We start from the raw sequence: 15871 nt of genomic DNA on the forward strand, positions 1-15871 counted from the left end.
AAAATAGTTTTGATGAGACTGCAATGATGTAAGCGAGTGCTCTTACATGAATTCTTGGGAACTATTTCGTAGAAATAGTTATTCCTCAAAATGAGGGATATGTATTCCTCCCAAAAATAGAAGAAAAAATTACTTAAATCGAGAAATAGCACACAAAAGCCCTCAATCGAGAAAATAGTTACTCTCATATAGAGTAATGCTATAAGTTTTCTTAGAGTTTTCCAATAGTTATCCTAAATGTGATGTGGCTTTTAAAATCACCATTAGATCAAAAGTCAATAAATCACATCTTAAATTCAACTGTGATTTTAAAAGCCACATCACATTTGGAATAATTCTAAGAAGACTCTAAAAAGACTTATAGCATTACTCTTATGTATAATAACTCACACCAAATTAGGATTAAGGACATCCTAAAATGTTTAAAGTGGTAGTTTAAGACAATTTGAACATTTCAAGTCTAAAATATGAACGTGTATGTCATCATGTGCACTATTTTCCATTCATTTTAATGGGAACAACTAGCATATAAATTTTTTTGCAACAAAATAATAATTTTAGGGTTCAAATATTAGAAATGATAATTTGGGGGTACGAGTAAGAAAGAGCAAAGATAATTACAAAAATAAAAAATAAAAAATAGGGGTGTAAATCCGGTTGGTTATAACCGGCCACCAACTAGTTACCAGCTACCAACCGGTAACTGGTCAATTGCTTTTAAAAATGGTTGGAAATAACCAGTAACCAACCATACTGGTCCGGTTATCGATTTTTGCATTTATATACACCCGATAACCGGGTGTATATATTAATATATTTATTTAAAAAAAAAATGTAAAACGACGTCATTTACTTTAGGTTTTTTCTTTCTTTTTATTTTATTTTATTTTATATTTTATTTTTTTTATGCACAATCACAACGAAGCCTAGCTTATTGGGTCAAAAAAGTTCTAATTGTTTTTTAAAAATAGGCCAAAAAAAGGCTAAATTAAGCCCCAAAGTAGGCCCAAATACCCAAGTTTTGAAAAACCTAATTACTAGTCCAGATAACTAGCTACCAATAGGTAACTGACGGTTATCACATAACTGGACAACCGGCAACCAATTACTGGTTCCGATTTTTAAAATTGACCAACCGACTACACCGATTGAGAATAACCAGTGTATCGGAATAACCCTCTTAGTAGGGCCCTTTGTAAGTCATGTCCTATTATGTTTGCTGTCACTTAAGAAGATTCCTAATAGCCGACATCGTGGTATTACATCAAACAAGGGACCATTTGAGCTAACCGTGACACGAGGTGAAACTTGTACTTATTTTAGGTTTAGTGGCATTTTATTTATTGATCATGATGATATTAATAAGTGCTTGTAATGTGGACATCAATAGCAATTAAGACCTTTATTTAATCTCTACCAAAGAAAAAATAATTGCACCCCACTGCTCTTAACTTACTAATGAAGAAGGGGCGTTACACATTAATGTAAGATGGGGTGTTCTGGCTAAGGAAATTACTTCATAGCAGCTCATAAATTTCTTGCATGCAGTAGTTTCAGAAGATGGTGTAGGTTGTTGGTCAATTACTTGCACCCAACTCCACATAGTCACAGTTGATCTACCCAAAGTACACTTTAAGTTTGACTCTCTCAATAGTTTGCTCTTTTTTTTTCAGGGAATTTGGGTGTGGGGGACTGAAGACCGATGCAAAGAAAGGGAGCTTGACACAGCCCACTTTTTTTTTCTTTCTTCTGTGTCCACTTCTTTTGTGGTATGTAGTTGAAACAGAGTTACTGAAGCAGCAGCGGTTGAAAGCAATATAAAATGTCATTTATTTGCCAATGGCATTAAGTGGGGAGAGGGTCTGGAAATGGCAACATTGCATTGGCGCCCAGTGAATCAAAACAAAAGACAGAGAAAGCCAGAAAGGAATATGTAAAGGACCTCTACATATAATGACTTACTGGTGACTGCCTGACACATCTATGAAAAGAGTAAGCTAGTGTGAGCTTTTTGTTTTTAGAGATAAAGAAAAAAATGAAATGGTCTGAGACAGTCAACCAAATTCACTTTTGTATTTTTCAGTAAAATCATTAGCAGCAACAGCAAAAGAAGCTTCATATCAATCAACACTCCTTTTTTTTTTCACTTTTAATTAGTTTCTGTTTACATCTCTAATTCTTTCCCCAGTGCAAAATATCTACCCTGAGATTATTTCTTTCCCCTTTAACCAAAAAAATAAAAAATAAAATTGCAAGCCAAATGAAGTTGGTGATTCTGGAGAGACTGAGCAAGTTCATCCTGCAAGAACACAAAATATACTATTCTTTTAGCTTATAGAATGAGCTAGCCGCCATAAGTGTGAAAGCATCAGTACAAGTTTTACAATAAGAACAGCATTATTTTGTGAAAATTAGCTTACCTTATTGGTAAGATTGAATATACTAGTAAACCACAAACTTCTGAGGCTATTTATTGACAAAAATCACAAATTCTGTACCTGTTGTTGTGACAAGGATAAGCATGGACAGAATTAGACAAAAGGCATAGGCAAGAAGAATTACAGCCAAGCCAAGAATAGGAAAGGAAAAACAGACAACCCTTCTTTTGGATTGTATGGGTAACAGAATGTTTCTATAGCCATTGAAACCAAGTACTTGGCAGCACATGGACCTGCAAGATGGGGACTGAATGCAGAAAAGAGTAAAGAACAAGCAAGAGACCTCAACAAAAAACTACTTCAGAAGATGAATAAATAATTGGCTACATACTCTCAGGATATTCGTTGAGTAAGTAGCCTACCTTTTGATGCAGGAGTTGTGGTCAACTAGCTCAAGAATTTACTTGGGTAAAAAGTGAGAAAGCCGTTTGGCCCATGTCAAACATTCATGATTCTTGTCTGTCCTGAAAGCAGCATTAGGTATATTATAAACTATCCAAACCAGGTCAATGATATCAATGAATTAAAAGCTGACCTATAATTTTTGTTAGCATAACATAAGATTGATAAAAATAATAAAATAAGGTGAATAATTACCCGACCGAATTGAGGAGACGAATTGGTATTGGAAAATCTGAGAAACTTGTATTTTGATCAAAGAATTTTGTGTTTGTAGTAAATCCTGTATAAAGTTCATTCAAATTCGGTTCAATTATGATGTAGAATCATAATGATATACAAGCAATTGATAGAAATCTTACTGTGGTAACCTAAACTACCTTGAAGAGCATCTTCTTCCATTGTTTCAAGTTGTACCATACTGGAATGTGAATCACTCAGATTTCTGTCCCTCAAAAGAAATTGAGTTCAGTGTATCCATGTGAATATGGCAACAGCTCTTCTACCTCAATCCTGGCATTGGAACAACTCATGCTTTTCTTTATACGGCTACGGTTTAAAGACTCGACCTCTGCCAAGAATATGCTATAAACTGGTCTGTGATCTGAGAACCTCGACTCCCCACGGACATATGATAATTGATGGAGGCCTCCACCCCACCATAATATACGATCGCACCTTCACATACAAATGGCCAGATTAGATTTAGTGTACCTATTTTCCACTTCCCACAGTTTCATTCATATATTAAATACACATTGCCTAATGATAACTTCTTTTGAAAAGGTGCATCAGTGTAATTTTTCTGTAACTCTTCTGCTATAAGATGTTTCTTAAAAAACAAAAAAAAAAGAAAGAAAGGAGATTACCATGCGGGAGTTCTTCGCTTCTCCTTTGGATGCCTATCATCCCCTGCATATCTATCAGAATTATTCGAATACTTGTATGTAGGAGGGAAGTATATTATTCCTTCATTCCATCCCTCGAAGACATGCCCCCGTCTCTGCTCTATACGCAGCTGAAAGTATCAACAAATGTTCAGGATGAGCAATTCTTGGTATTGGTTGACAAAAAGCTTTCATACATTACAAAGCCCCCAAAAAATAGTAAGTAAAAATCAATACTACATCAAATAGGATGGGTAACCTGCCTGGTCATTTTCTAACAATGCCCTCCAATTGCGCATCTCAACAAGAGCCTTTGCAGAACGGTAAGATAGTGCAATACGGTAATTCAAATCTCCTAGCCAGATAATTCGACTGCACCAAGACAATCACAATGTAAGAACATAAGCTTTGGATTGCCCATTTCATAACATTAAAGATGAGATACCAAACATAAGAACCAATTGGAATAAGGGCCTCAGCCTTACTCATGATCTAGAATTGTTTGAGGGGAAGCCGCATCCCCCATGCCATGAACCCTGGGAAACCTTGTCTTCCTAAGGATCTCCATGACATCAGAGTTTCTCCTTAGCTCATCACCCTCCTTCTGCCCAGAGGTCAAATGGCTACATACGAAGCAAAAGCTCGTTTGGTGCAAAGACATGCTAATTGAAATTGAACCCTGGAAAAACCAAGCAAATGAGAGTGCCACCGTTTCCTAGTTCATGATAATTTTACTCTCAAATTCAAGAAAATTTTCACAAGCAAAAATATACCTTGTTTCCAAGATAACCCATCAGTCCTCTTCCCACACAAGACACTTTCATGTTGCGAACATCGTCCCTGAGATCACTCTTTACCCAAATGGTTAGAAATATCCCAACCATTTGCTTACTGGCAACCAAGCAGTACCTTGAGTGGCCTGACTGTCTATCTCTATCCTCCATGGACAAAGGCCCGCTGTAGGATACTGGCGAATAATATGATGCCACTGGTGAATCCCCAGGTACATTCTCATCATCAGAGGAGCCATATCTGAAGTTCAAGTCATAGTCACTTGGCCTGTGGGCAAACATAACTCGGTCACAAACACTAAACCGCCTATCAAGTCGGGGCTGTGGAATTTCCATGTCGTTGTCCAATCTCATGCTCCGACTCAAGGATTGGAATGATCGACGATGGAAAAGAGATGAAGCCTTCTGCCTTGTTGATCCTTCAAAGTCAGAATCTAATTCCACAATTGGATCAGGGATTGGTGAAGGTGTGTGGCATCCACCACTAGTGCCTGGAAGACTGTTCAGGGTCTTCCTAATTAGAGCTAGCCATTTTCTAGCTGGGCCATTATCTTCTGTGCCCAAAACATTGCCAGCATTCAAAGGAACAATTTCTTGAAACCTGACAGCCAAGACGGCTTCCGTTAATATAAAAAAAGTTGCTTAACTAAAATAAAAGAGAGAACACCATTTGATTAATAGGGCCTACCCAAGAACATAAATGTCAGCAGGAGGAGAGGTGTGAAGCCAATCTTCAAGATTCAAATTACTAGGAGGAGCTTTTCCAGCCACATTCCATGTAGCTACAAAAAGCCTATAACCCAAATGGAAAGAACTCAATAAAACCCAGCACACAGCAAAAGAAATTAACCAATGCAAGCCAATGAGTAGCACTCGAGCATACCTATAATTACGCACATCCGTTACTTGTGAGGTATCAAGGTCAATCTTACCCCGCCGGATTCGATCAGAGTTCCTTTTGTTTGATCTCGCTGTGAATTTTCAGGAGGGATGAGTGAAAATAATTGGGAGCAAGAAATAAGGAGACTCTTAAAGCATAATTGCGTCTTCTAAATATGTTTTAGCTTTATTTTGTGAGGGGTTTAAGAATGGTGTGGTCCAAATGAGTACTGAAGTGTCTGATACTGAACCTGTTTTGCTTTTCTTGATTGTGCATGCCTCCCTCTCTGAATAGTTGCTCCTCCACTCTTCATCACCACCTGAAAAGAAACACCATAAAGTTGTTAAAACTGTGCTATTTTCCACTGACTGCATCAATACCATATATCAGGCACTATTAAAAACGACATTTAGTAGAAGAAAAAAAAAACAAAAACAAAAACAAAAAATGAATTTCAGAAAGAGGAAGCAAACAAGGAACAGATCTTGAGCTGCAAATAGAACTTGCTGACCCCATTAAAACCAAATATATATCTATAATTGCTGTCCCAAACAGTGATACAGAAGTAGAATAATGCTAAGTGCATTCGGGGTCTAGAAGAATCTTAAAGCAAGTCATGTATTGCAGATAAAATCCTATTTTTGTTGTTGATATCAAAGTTAAGATTCCCAATTCTAGAGCCCTAAATTGCATCCAAATCATGCAGAAATTAACAAAAATGTTAGGCCATTATCACCTCCATAAACGACATCGTCTGCGTGAAAGTCCTCAGCTTTGCTTTTGATGTTGAACCACTTCTTGACCAATGTCTTCGGCCATGAAAGCTTCAACAAGTAAAGAGAGGCAGCAATCTCAGAAACCCCAGAAATTTGAAAAAGAAAAAAAGGTATACAATTTAAGAGAAGTGGTGGCATTTCTTAAACCTTGCTTTTCTTGGAACTCCCATCTCTCATTGTTGCACAAACTTCATATAGCTATCCAGATTTCCAGATATCTATTTTTACAATCCGCTCTTCAACTAGTTTGACTGTGGAAAAATGAACTAAGACTCTGCAGTAAAATCAAATCTCAGGAACCAAAAAAAAAAAAAAAAAGCCCAGAAACTGGGTTTGTTTTTCTCTCCAGAATGAACCTAAAAATAAGAGAAAATCCGCTTGTTTATGCTCCTCAAAGCAATGGGAGAAAGAAAGCTCAATGATTAACAAGAGAGTAGAACTGAACAATCGGTGCGGCTAACTAACATATTCTGTTTCTTCAGGTAATGAAGAGAAGAAAACAATTGATGGAACCAAGAAAATCCCAGTTTCTCGGCATTTAGTAAACACAAAGGTAAAACCCAGATGAGTAATTTCCGTTGTACTTCCTATTTTCAGCGTTGAGTCGAGAGAAAAACAGATGGAAACAGAGGAACAGAAAACAGAGCAAATTTGAAAGTGAACCAGAGAGAGAGAGAGAGAGAGAATGACAGACCCCCTGAATGCGTAGAAGGAAGACAATGAGATTCTGAGGATGGAAGGAGACAATGTAGGAGACCCTAAAAGAGAGAGAGGAAGGGAGAGAGAGAGAGAGAGAGAGAGTGAGAGAGAAAGAGAGTTTTGGCTCTCTCTGCAACCAAAAAAAAAACTAAAACAAAAACACCTCGTTGTGGGTACTGAGCAAAGTATCGAATTTGAAGAGAGAATAAAGTGGTGTTTGGAGGAGATGCAGCTTGGCTTCTTTCTCTCTCTCTCTCTCTCTGTGGAGGCTTTTTACCCCAAATCCAAGGCCGACCCAAAACCAAAAGCTTTGGATGGAGACTTGGGAAGTCGCGGAGGGATGGATATATTGGCCACCCACCGGACTCACTCACCCAACCACGACAGTCACACGTTGCCCGGACTCTCTCTCCGTCTCTCTCTTTCTCTCTCTAACCTCTGCCCACGGTCAGCAAGTTAGGTTTGATCTAACATGCAAGCAGTGCCAGTACTTGTACTCAAATCTTTCTATGAGAGGAACTCAGGAAGGAAAGCAGCAGTTAAAGAAGAAAAAAGATAAAGGGAATGTGGGAGAGAGTTAATTGTTTCCCTTTCCTCTGCTTCTTTTAAGTGCATTTCTTTTATACCAAATCCAAAAAAAAAAAAAAAAGGTTGTTCAAATATGGAACAGAAACTTGTAATACTTGTCCCCTTTTTTGTTTTTTTTTTTGTTTTTGTCAAAATTCATTTCTTTGGTGCTAAGACTCTCATCTCATGTGATTGTTTGCAGAATTGAAGGGAAGAATGTGGGTTTTTGGGGTTTGAGAGATATGCATAGGTTTATAGGATTTTGAGTGGGGGAATTTTGGTATGTACATCCATTGGGGTTTGGGACATTGGAAGCATTTTTGTGTGTTTTATAAACTCTAGAGGCAATGCATCTCCTCAAAACCTTCATTTTGGGAGGCTCTTTTGACTCAATTTAGACTTGTGTCCCAAGGCATTTGTCCCATTTTTGGGGTTAATTTCATTTGTGGATTAATGTGAAGTTTATGCTTTGCATGCAAAAAAAAATGACTTGTTTACATGAATGTAGGATCTTGTTAGGTGATTGAGGTCCCCTAACCCTAGTTCACTCACCCCCACACCCCACCCCCACGCGATCTTCTAGGGTTTAGTGTAACTAATGTTTAATGCCTAGCTCAAACAAAAGTGATTCTTGGTTTAAGTTCTCTAATCTTAATTGACTATTCTTAATACACATGCTACATGTGGGAGACCGTGTTTGTTCCCCTTAGCTCGGTCTTAAATTTTTTTTATAACTTAACGCGCTTTGCGATTAATTTATCAAAAACACTATTTTGCATTTTCTCGGCATACCCAACTGGGTTGGCATGTTCAATCTACTCATATGATGAGAAAACATTAAAAGAGTATAAAATAACATTTTTCTTAATTTATATGTGGTGGAATTAAACTATTGGAGTTGACGGCAAAACAATCAAAAGAACCATAATATTGATCTTCCAAAACCCTATTGAAACCCACTACCCCTAGTGAAGCTTCCACTAGTCAATTTTAGCAATTCGGACCCAATTCTAGGTTGTCAAAGACTTTTCTAACTCATACTTGTCCAAACAAATGCTTTCCTTTTCTGTCAACGTGGCAGGCACCCAATTATGATGGAGAATAGAAGAGTTTTGTGCCTCCCATTATCATCATTTAGCCAGATTAATTAAGCATTAAACGATGTGTTGAGCTTGATTAGGGAGTTGCTGATGTGCTCATTATATATATAATTTTTCGACACAAGTTGTCCTGAAAAAAAGTTTATTCAATCAATATTTTTCTTGTACATGTCATTGTATAGTATAAAGTGAGTGTTTAAATTCCGAAACATGGACAACTGGAATTTTCTTCAACTTAATCTGTAATAATGACATGTGTTATTTAAGCATGTGAAAGTCACATGTTTTTTTAATAGTATAAATAAACTTGGAAGAAATTTTATTAAAAAAAAATGTTCATTTCACATGCTAAGAGACATATATCATTATTATAGATTAGGTTGGAAGAAATTTCTTCCAACCTAATTTAAAGGAAAACTCTGTCCATCTTTTAATATCATGTTAAATTTTCAGTTATTTTAAATTTTGAACTAATTAGAAAGAGTAATATTATTAATTTAATTAATAGTTATAAAACTTCTAAGAACAACACCCCCCCCCCCCCCCACCCCCCCTAATTCATGTGAAATGCACATCAATTGAAAATCATATCGTTTTAGCAAATAATTTCATGAGCAAGAAACTTAAAAAAAAAAAAAAAAAAAAAAAAGGAAAATTACTATTTTTCTCTCTATTTTATTTTATTTTATTTCTATTTTTAAAAATCATCTTCTCTCAGAGAATTTTCACTAAAAACGATATCCTTTTTAACTCAATTGTATATAACCCGACACTTGATGGAACCAATGATGAAAAATTTGGACGAACAACAAATACAAATTTTAATGACTAAATTCGAATTTCAGGGACTAAATTGGTAGTAAACTTAAACTTGAAAGAACCAAAATATAGACTCCAAAAACTAATTTTCACTATCACATCATCAAATTATATAGCAGATTTATAACACTCATTGATAAATGTGTAACGCTCCAATCTCATATTAAGAAAATGAGTAGTCAATATAGAGAGTTTGTAGTTTATAAGAGATATTCATCGGTGTTAAGTCTCATATTGCTTAATTACTAGATGAAACTTAGTTTTATCAGTAATTATAGAGAAGCTCTTAATTGACTATTCTTTTAAGGGTCCGTTTGAGATTGCAGTTTCAATAAGGGCGATTTTAAAAATTACGTTTTTTAAATCGCAAAAACGTTTGGTAAAACATGTTAAAAAGTATTTTTTATCAAATATTTATTATGCGAAATCATGATTTTGGTTTTAAATTCGCACTTTTTTGAATAAGCACCCTCTAGAATGCTTATAGAAATCGTAAATTTTTTTCCTATTTTAAATTAAGTGATTTTTAAATTGTAATGCTAAACACCTTACGTTTTGGGGTATCTTTTAAAAACATAAATTATTGTTGCAAAATCGCAATCTTAAAACGCACCCTTAGAATGATAACATATATGTGATTAATATTTTTTCCTACATCGTTACAATTATATCATAGCTTTATTGGGTGGGGGTTTATACATAATTTTTTTTTTTTTTTTTTTTTGAGTCGTTACAAAAGGGCGGAGAGGGGAGTGGCCTACAACTTCAAACCTTTCACTTTCTTAGTGAGGGGGCTATTTGATCCACCATTTTCATGAAAATGGGGGTCTAAGGGGACGCCAAAGAGTTGGAGTCAATAATTGGTATGATGAATTTTATGATTCCCAAATCCTTTGTATACATGGCTTCTTCCTTATCCAATAGTTGAGTGCCACGTGGATCTTCATGTAGAGCCGTACGATTATTCATGGGTTCCCAAATATGTAGATGTTGCATAATAATAAAAGTTGTGGAGACATTTATTATAGTTGCAATTGTACAACAATCTCGCAGGATATCTCTTGCCTCTTTCCCTCACGTGTCACAGACCAACCCCCTGTTTCCTTGTGGGTCCACCTTTCATAATTTCCAGATCCGCAAAATTAAACACAAGAAAGCTCACAGTATAAATGTATGAGACAACTTCAATCTGCCTCTCATTCATAATAATGCAGAATTTTCTCCGTTTTAAATGAAATGAATAGTATTGGGATAAAAATCCTCGTGAAACTGTAAAAGTTTGAAGTTATCTGAATTCAAACTATTTATTGCATCAAACCACTTAAAAAATAGTTATTTGGTTTTCTAAAGAAAAAACGTGCTTTTTGGTTTTGGGAGAAAACTTTTTTGGTTGCCTCGCTAACATGTCACTCGTTTTAATAGTTAGTATTTTTTAAGTTGTTCGATGCAAGGAATTGTTCGTATTCACATAATTTTAGAATCTATAATTTTTTTAAAAAAAGAAAGAAAAGAAAAAATCATAGGGATTGTGATCCTGTTAGGATCCACAAAATGAATAGGCTTACACTTCTTTTTTTTTTTGTTTGAAGTGATTAACATTATAAGCCACTTAAAACATGCAATGGGAGCGGTGTGATTTTTTTTTCAAAAATATGAAATGGATAGGCTTTTACATTTTTTTTTTCTCGAGGTAATTGACGTTGTAAGTTACTTAAAACATGCTATATGAGCGGGTGTGATATGGGTTTTTGATAAACACGCTATACTTTTTTAAAAAATATGAAAAGAAATTTGATAGAAGGGTTAATAAGAAGGCTTGGAATGAAAGAAATGAGATAATATTAACAAGCAAAACTGTGTCTGAGTTGTGGAAATTGAAGTTGATAGCTAAGTAGATAGAGAAACGAGGCAGTCAAAGGATGATCTTTAATTTGTACTTTGGGCAAAGTATCTTCTTCTGTTGGGAGGAAATTTGTTTGTGTTTCTTTTGCTTTTCTCAGCTTTGAAGGCCGCCCCTCCCCCTCCCCCCTTGCACTCTCCTTTCTCCCATGCAGTTTTTGTAGCAGTATTTAAGGTCCCAATTTGAACTCTTTTTTTCATCTTTGGACTAGGCTTTCTTCTAATGTCGTTTTCTTCACCTTCTGGCAAAAGGGAGAGGAACTTCCAATGTACCCTCTCTGTGGCCCTAGTGTGTACCTGCTGCCATTCCAATGACCACTAAAAAGAAAAAGCAAATCAAACAACAAGAAGAGAGAGAATCTAAAATAAAAACACCCATATTTTCAAATCCTACTCAAGCTTGATTAAAACTTTATTATTGTCACCGTTGAAGGTTGGGATCCAACGTTCGGTTCTCTGTAATAATGATTAAACACAACAAAAATTGTATTTTTTTTTTTTTTCTGACATGCAGTTTTTGACGTGTTAGGTGGTCTGACACGTCAGTAAAATTTATTGACGTGGCCTTTTTGACGTGTGTCAGACTTTAAAATTTTGGGTGTCAGAAATGGAAATTAAATGCTAATAACTTTATAAAGCTTAAAATTAACTGTTGATAACTTAATCTCATGCAATGACTTGATTCCAATCAATCACTTAAGTCTTAAAGAACAACATTCACTTAGCCGGCCCTAGGTAGGAGAAAACCTAGAGCTCTTACTTCCACCTCCTTTCCCTTCCCCCTACTCCCCCTCTTCTTTCCTTCCACTCCCCTTCTTAGATTTTTCCTTTTTTTTTTTTTTTTTAAGTTTATTTTTTTGGTTTTTCGACCATCCCTTTGCTTATGCTGCGCTGCGTCCATCCGCCTTCCACCATGCTGCACCGCTCTTCGCCTCCCCGAAATCGAGTGAGCTTTTTCCCTCCCTCGCCTCAGCTGTTGTAGCTGTTTGCTGCTGGTTTTTTTTTTTTTTTTTAATTGTGTTTTTGTTGTTTTTTTTTTTTGAATAAGGGTTTGACTTCTCCTTAAATCTGCTTTCATGAGCGATTTTTGGGGTGAAGATTTTTGTCTTAGCCTTTGAGTTGAGAATGATTAATTTTGGTGTGAGGGTTTTGCTCTTATAGCCGGAAAAATAAAAGTTGAGAATATGAACTACTTATGTATTAGATTGAGTCTACCTAAAGTAGATCTGTTCAATAACCAAATTTGGACATGGGTTATAGAATGTTGAAGTCATAGATATGACCTGATTCTAAGATTTTTATGTTAATCTTTATGACGTTGTAACCTCATAGCTTTATGTTCTCTCATGTAAGGGTTTTATGCTCTTAATCTTTTTTAATGAATGAATATGAAAGATTTAAAAAATAAAATAAAATCACCTATCACAATCATTATTAATTGTCTTAAGTTCATACATCTACTTAATGTTAGAGTTATCAGCTGTAAGTAGCTCAAATTGTAAATCTAGTTGCAAATCATACAAGGTACATAAAATTAAAATATCGCATGCATAAGCAAAAAAATAGAAATGCCTAATTTTATTTGTATGTAACTGCTTATTGAACGTTTGGTGTTCGAAGAACCCTAATTTATTTTTTATTTTTTGGAAAAATACACTGTACTCCCCAATAGTTTCACCCGATTTGCAATTTGGCCTCTAATGCTTAAAAATTGACATTGTACCCTAACAAAGTATCAAAAATCGCAATGTGACCAATCCGTTAATAATTTCCATTTTATCTATTCAAAATTATGAAAAATACCTAATTGTTCCTATATTTTTTAAAAAATAATAATAAAAAAAATTAAAAATAAATAATTCAAAAAACAGAAAACAAGAAAAACAAAAAATTACAGTGGCCAAAATCACATCCAAAGGGTTTGGAGGTGATTTTGGCCACCCCCAAATGGCCAAAGGGGATGACTCAAGCCACCCCCAATTGGTTGGATTAGGGGTGGCGAGCCACCCCATGGCACATAGGGGTGGCCATCCCCGAATGGTTTGAAATCACCCTCATTTGGCCCCTTGAGGGTGGCTGAATCACTCCCATGGGCCGTGAAAGTATCTCGCCACCTTCAATCCAGCCAAATAGGAGTACCTTAAGTACTTCTTTTGGTCATTTGGGGTGGCTCAATCACCTCCATTTGACCCCTTGGGAATGGCCGAACCACCCTAATGGCCAGAGCCACCCGTATAGTGGCCAACTGGCCACCCCAAATTATTAGTATTTTTAATTTTTAATTTTTAATTTTTACTTATTTATTTATATTTCTTCTGATTTTGGTTTATTGAATTGTGGACATTTTTGGAATTCTCCCAAAACACATGAGGCAATTTTAGAAAGTTTAGACCAAAAAATGCAATGCAGCCTAAGTTGAATTTTAGAAGGGGATTAATTGGTTAGGGCGTTGAATGTTTTTTTAAAACTTCCTAAAAAAAAAAAAAAATGGTATACAAAATAAATAATCGGATGTGATATGCATTGAAAATATATTTAATTAAAAGTAAAAAAAAAATATTTTAGCTAAAATTGAAATAGAACTCTACATAAATTAATAGGATGCAAAGGCTCTGTTGTGGTTATTTTTAGGCAAAAAACATTCATTCTCAATTTCTCATGTTTGTTAACTAATCAACAGAAAATTCTATTTAATTTCAATTATACCCCTGCAATTCATCTTTTTATTCCTAAGGACTGGACTACCCCCTCCCCTCTCTAAAACAAGTTGGTTCATATATCGCATCAAACACTGTGCCTGGTGTAATATGTCGAGCGTGGGGACAAAAGGCTCATGTTTTGGAGAGTGGCTTCAAGAAACCGAGGATAATTATGAAGAAGACAGAAATTAAAAACCTTCAAAGTATATAAAATTATTATTATTAATTAGTAGGCATTTATATATTTTTTTTTTTTTAAAAAAAAAAAAGAGAAAAAGAAATAAATTCTTCACATAATTTTTTGTTTTTTTCCTTGAAAAGTAACAAAAAGTGGAACACAGGAAATGAAAGGCTGGAAGACACGACAGAAGACAAGAGCAAGAGGCCTAAGGTTTTGAAATGAGTCTTGAGACTCAATAATTTCGTAACAGAAATCTTATCAAAGCTGTTATTTTTTTTTTCGTACGTACGGCTCTTACCACTCTTTTGTATTATTGTTGTGGGTCTTCAAAATTGTATCCATCATTTAATAATATTATGGAATGTTTGGGTAGCTTGATTAGTGACTCTCATTCATTGGGTTGTTAACACGTCATTGAAGACTATGAATTATGAAATATGAATGAAGCTTTTCTTGGTTGCTTGGGGGAGATAATGTTGAGAATATGGATTGTAGTTGTGTTTAAAGCATCTCCAAAAGAATAGTTAAATCTTTAATAATAGTTAAATCTAACTATTATGGGTGTTTTTTCGTCTCTAGCAAAATATATAGTCAACTTATCTTTTTTTCATCTAGTGTGAACAGTTGATTAGAGCATCACCAGCAGAAATAAGAAAAATAGCTAAAAATTTTATTTTAACTACTCATTTTTCTATAAACACTCCAACCAATTCTCTATTATACTCTTTATTTGTTTTTTAAAATATTATTTTGTGTGGGAGAAAGTGTGAAAGAAAGTGGAGGAGAAAGAAAGTAAAAGAAAGAAAGTGAGAGACAAGAAATAATAAACAAAGTTTATAGTGTGGATAGTGAATAGACTAATCAACCTATTTACTGTTCACACTAGATGATAAAAAGTTAAATTCTCTATTCTGCTGGAGATGAAAAAATACTCATAATAGTCAGATTTAACTATTATTAGGGATTTGACTATTCTTTTAGAGATGCTCTTAGTTTATTCACTATTTACACTATAAACTTTGTTTATTATGTTTTTTCTTACTTTCTTTCTTTCACACTCTTTTCCACGTAAAATAATATTTAAAGAAACTGAAGAGTAGGGTAAAGAATTTGTTTGAGTGTGTATAAAAAAATGAGTAGATAAAATAAAAATTTGTACTTTTTAATAACTATTTTGTCTACTTCTATTGAAATTGCTCTGCAAATGAAAAGGGTTGAGCTTTTTGGCTGTCAATGAAGAGTAGGGTTTAATTCTAACATGGCAACTTGGTTTTTGACACATCACTCTCAAATTAAATCTTATGTTACTGAAGGTGACATGTTTTGTCCATTTTCTTGCTCTTTTCTTGTCAATGATTTGTAACCCACCTCTTACGTAAAGTTGGCTGATCGAGGTTGATTATTCTTCTTGCTCGTACAAGTACTATGCATGTCCCAATTTTGGATAATTTATTGTGGGATGCCACCCAATTGATGTATCTTTTCACAATCAAAATTTTTAATGTTTAATTAGTGTAAATTATAATTATGGGTCTTTTTTATGGGGCTTTGTCAAGTTATGTTTTAATCGGATTCGAGGGAGCACTCAAGTAAAGTAGCTATTCTAATCTCGCCCCCTTCCTGCCTTTTACAATTAAAACATAGTATATTTTGAAAAGTATAGTATTTTTCTTGTCGTTGATATTTTTTGAGAAGTATAGCATTTTTTTAAATAATAAATCTTATGAGATTGTGGC

At 34.9% G+C, this 15871-nt stretch overlaps 1 protein-coding gene across 5 annotated transcripts; it reads right to left on the bottom strand.

Annotated features, from left to right (window-relative positions):
- Nucleotides 1-1762: 1762 nt before the first annotated feature.
- Nucleotides 1763-7444, bottom strand: LOC132170470 (DNAse I-like superfamily protein). 5 transcript variants are annotated; one of them, XM_059581462.2, is made up of 15 exons: nucleotides 6319-7444; nucleotides 6132-6219; nucleotides 5646-5714; nucleotides 5399-5486; nucleotides 5204-5308; nucleotides 4498-5116; nucleotides 4210-4403; nucleotides 3988-4096; nucleotides 3707-3855; nucleotides 3218-3515; nucleotides 3036-3120; nucleotides 2801-2902; nucleotides 2599-2685; nucleotides 2421-2498; nucleotides 1763-2299 (listed from the first exon to the last, which is right to left on the bottom strand). In XM_059581462.2, the coding sequence occupies exons 1-10, from the start codon at nucleotides 6346-6348 to the stop codon at nucleotides 3290-3292; spliced, it is 1677 nt and encodes a 558-aa protein (XP_059437445.1). In that variant the 5' UTR covers nucleotides 6349-7444; the 3' UTR covers nucleotides 1763-2299; nucleotides 2421-2498; nucleotides 2599-2685; nucleotides 2801-2902; nucleotides 3036-3120; nucleotides 3218-3289. The 5 variants fall into 5 exon arrangements, with proteins under 5 accessions (XP_059437445.1, XP_059437447.1, XP_059437448.1 ...); XM_059581464.2 differs by having other exon boundaries at nucleotides 2421-2685; nucleotides 2801-2897; XM_059581465.2 differs by lacking the exon at nucleotides 2599-2685.
- Between the last annotated feature and the right edge of the window lie 8427 nt (nucleotides 7445-15871).

The sequence above is a fragment of the Corylus avellana genome, chromosome 1 (genome assembly GCF_965113065.1).
Source record: "Corylus avellana chromosome 1, dhCorAvel1.hap1.2, whole genome shotgun sequence".
Taxonomy (NCBI): domain Eukaryota; kingdom Viridiplantae; phylum Streptophyta; class Magnoliopsida; order Fagales; family Betulaceae; genus Corylus; species Corylus avellana.

Coding starts and splice junctions, on each gene's coding strand:
- LOC132170470 (XM_059581464.2), bottom strand. CDS start 6,348: ATGAGAGATGGGAGTTCCAAGAAAAGCAAG. Junction 5,117..5,203: donor GCTGACATTTATGTTCTTGG/GTAGGCCCTATT, acceptor CTTGGCTGTCAG/GTTTCAAGAAATTGTTCCTT. Junction 4,097..4,209: donor CAAACAATTCTAGATCATGA/GTAAGGCTGAGG, acceptor GTCTTGGTGCAG/TCGAATTATCTGGCTAGGAG.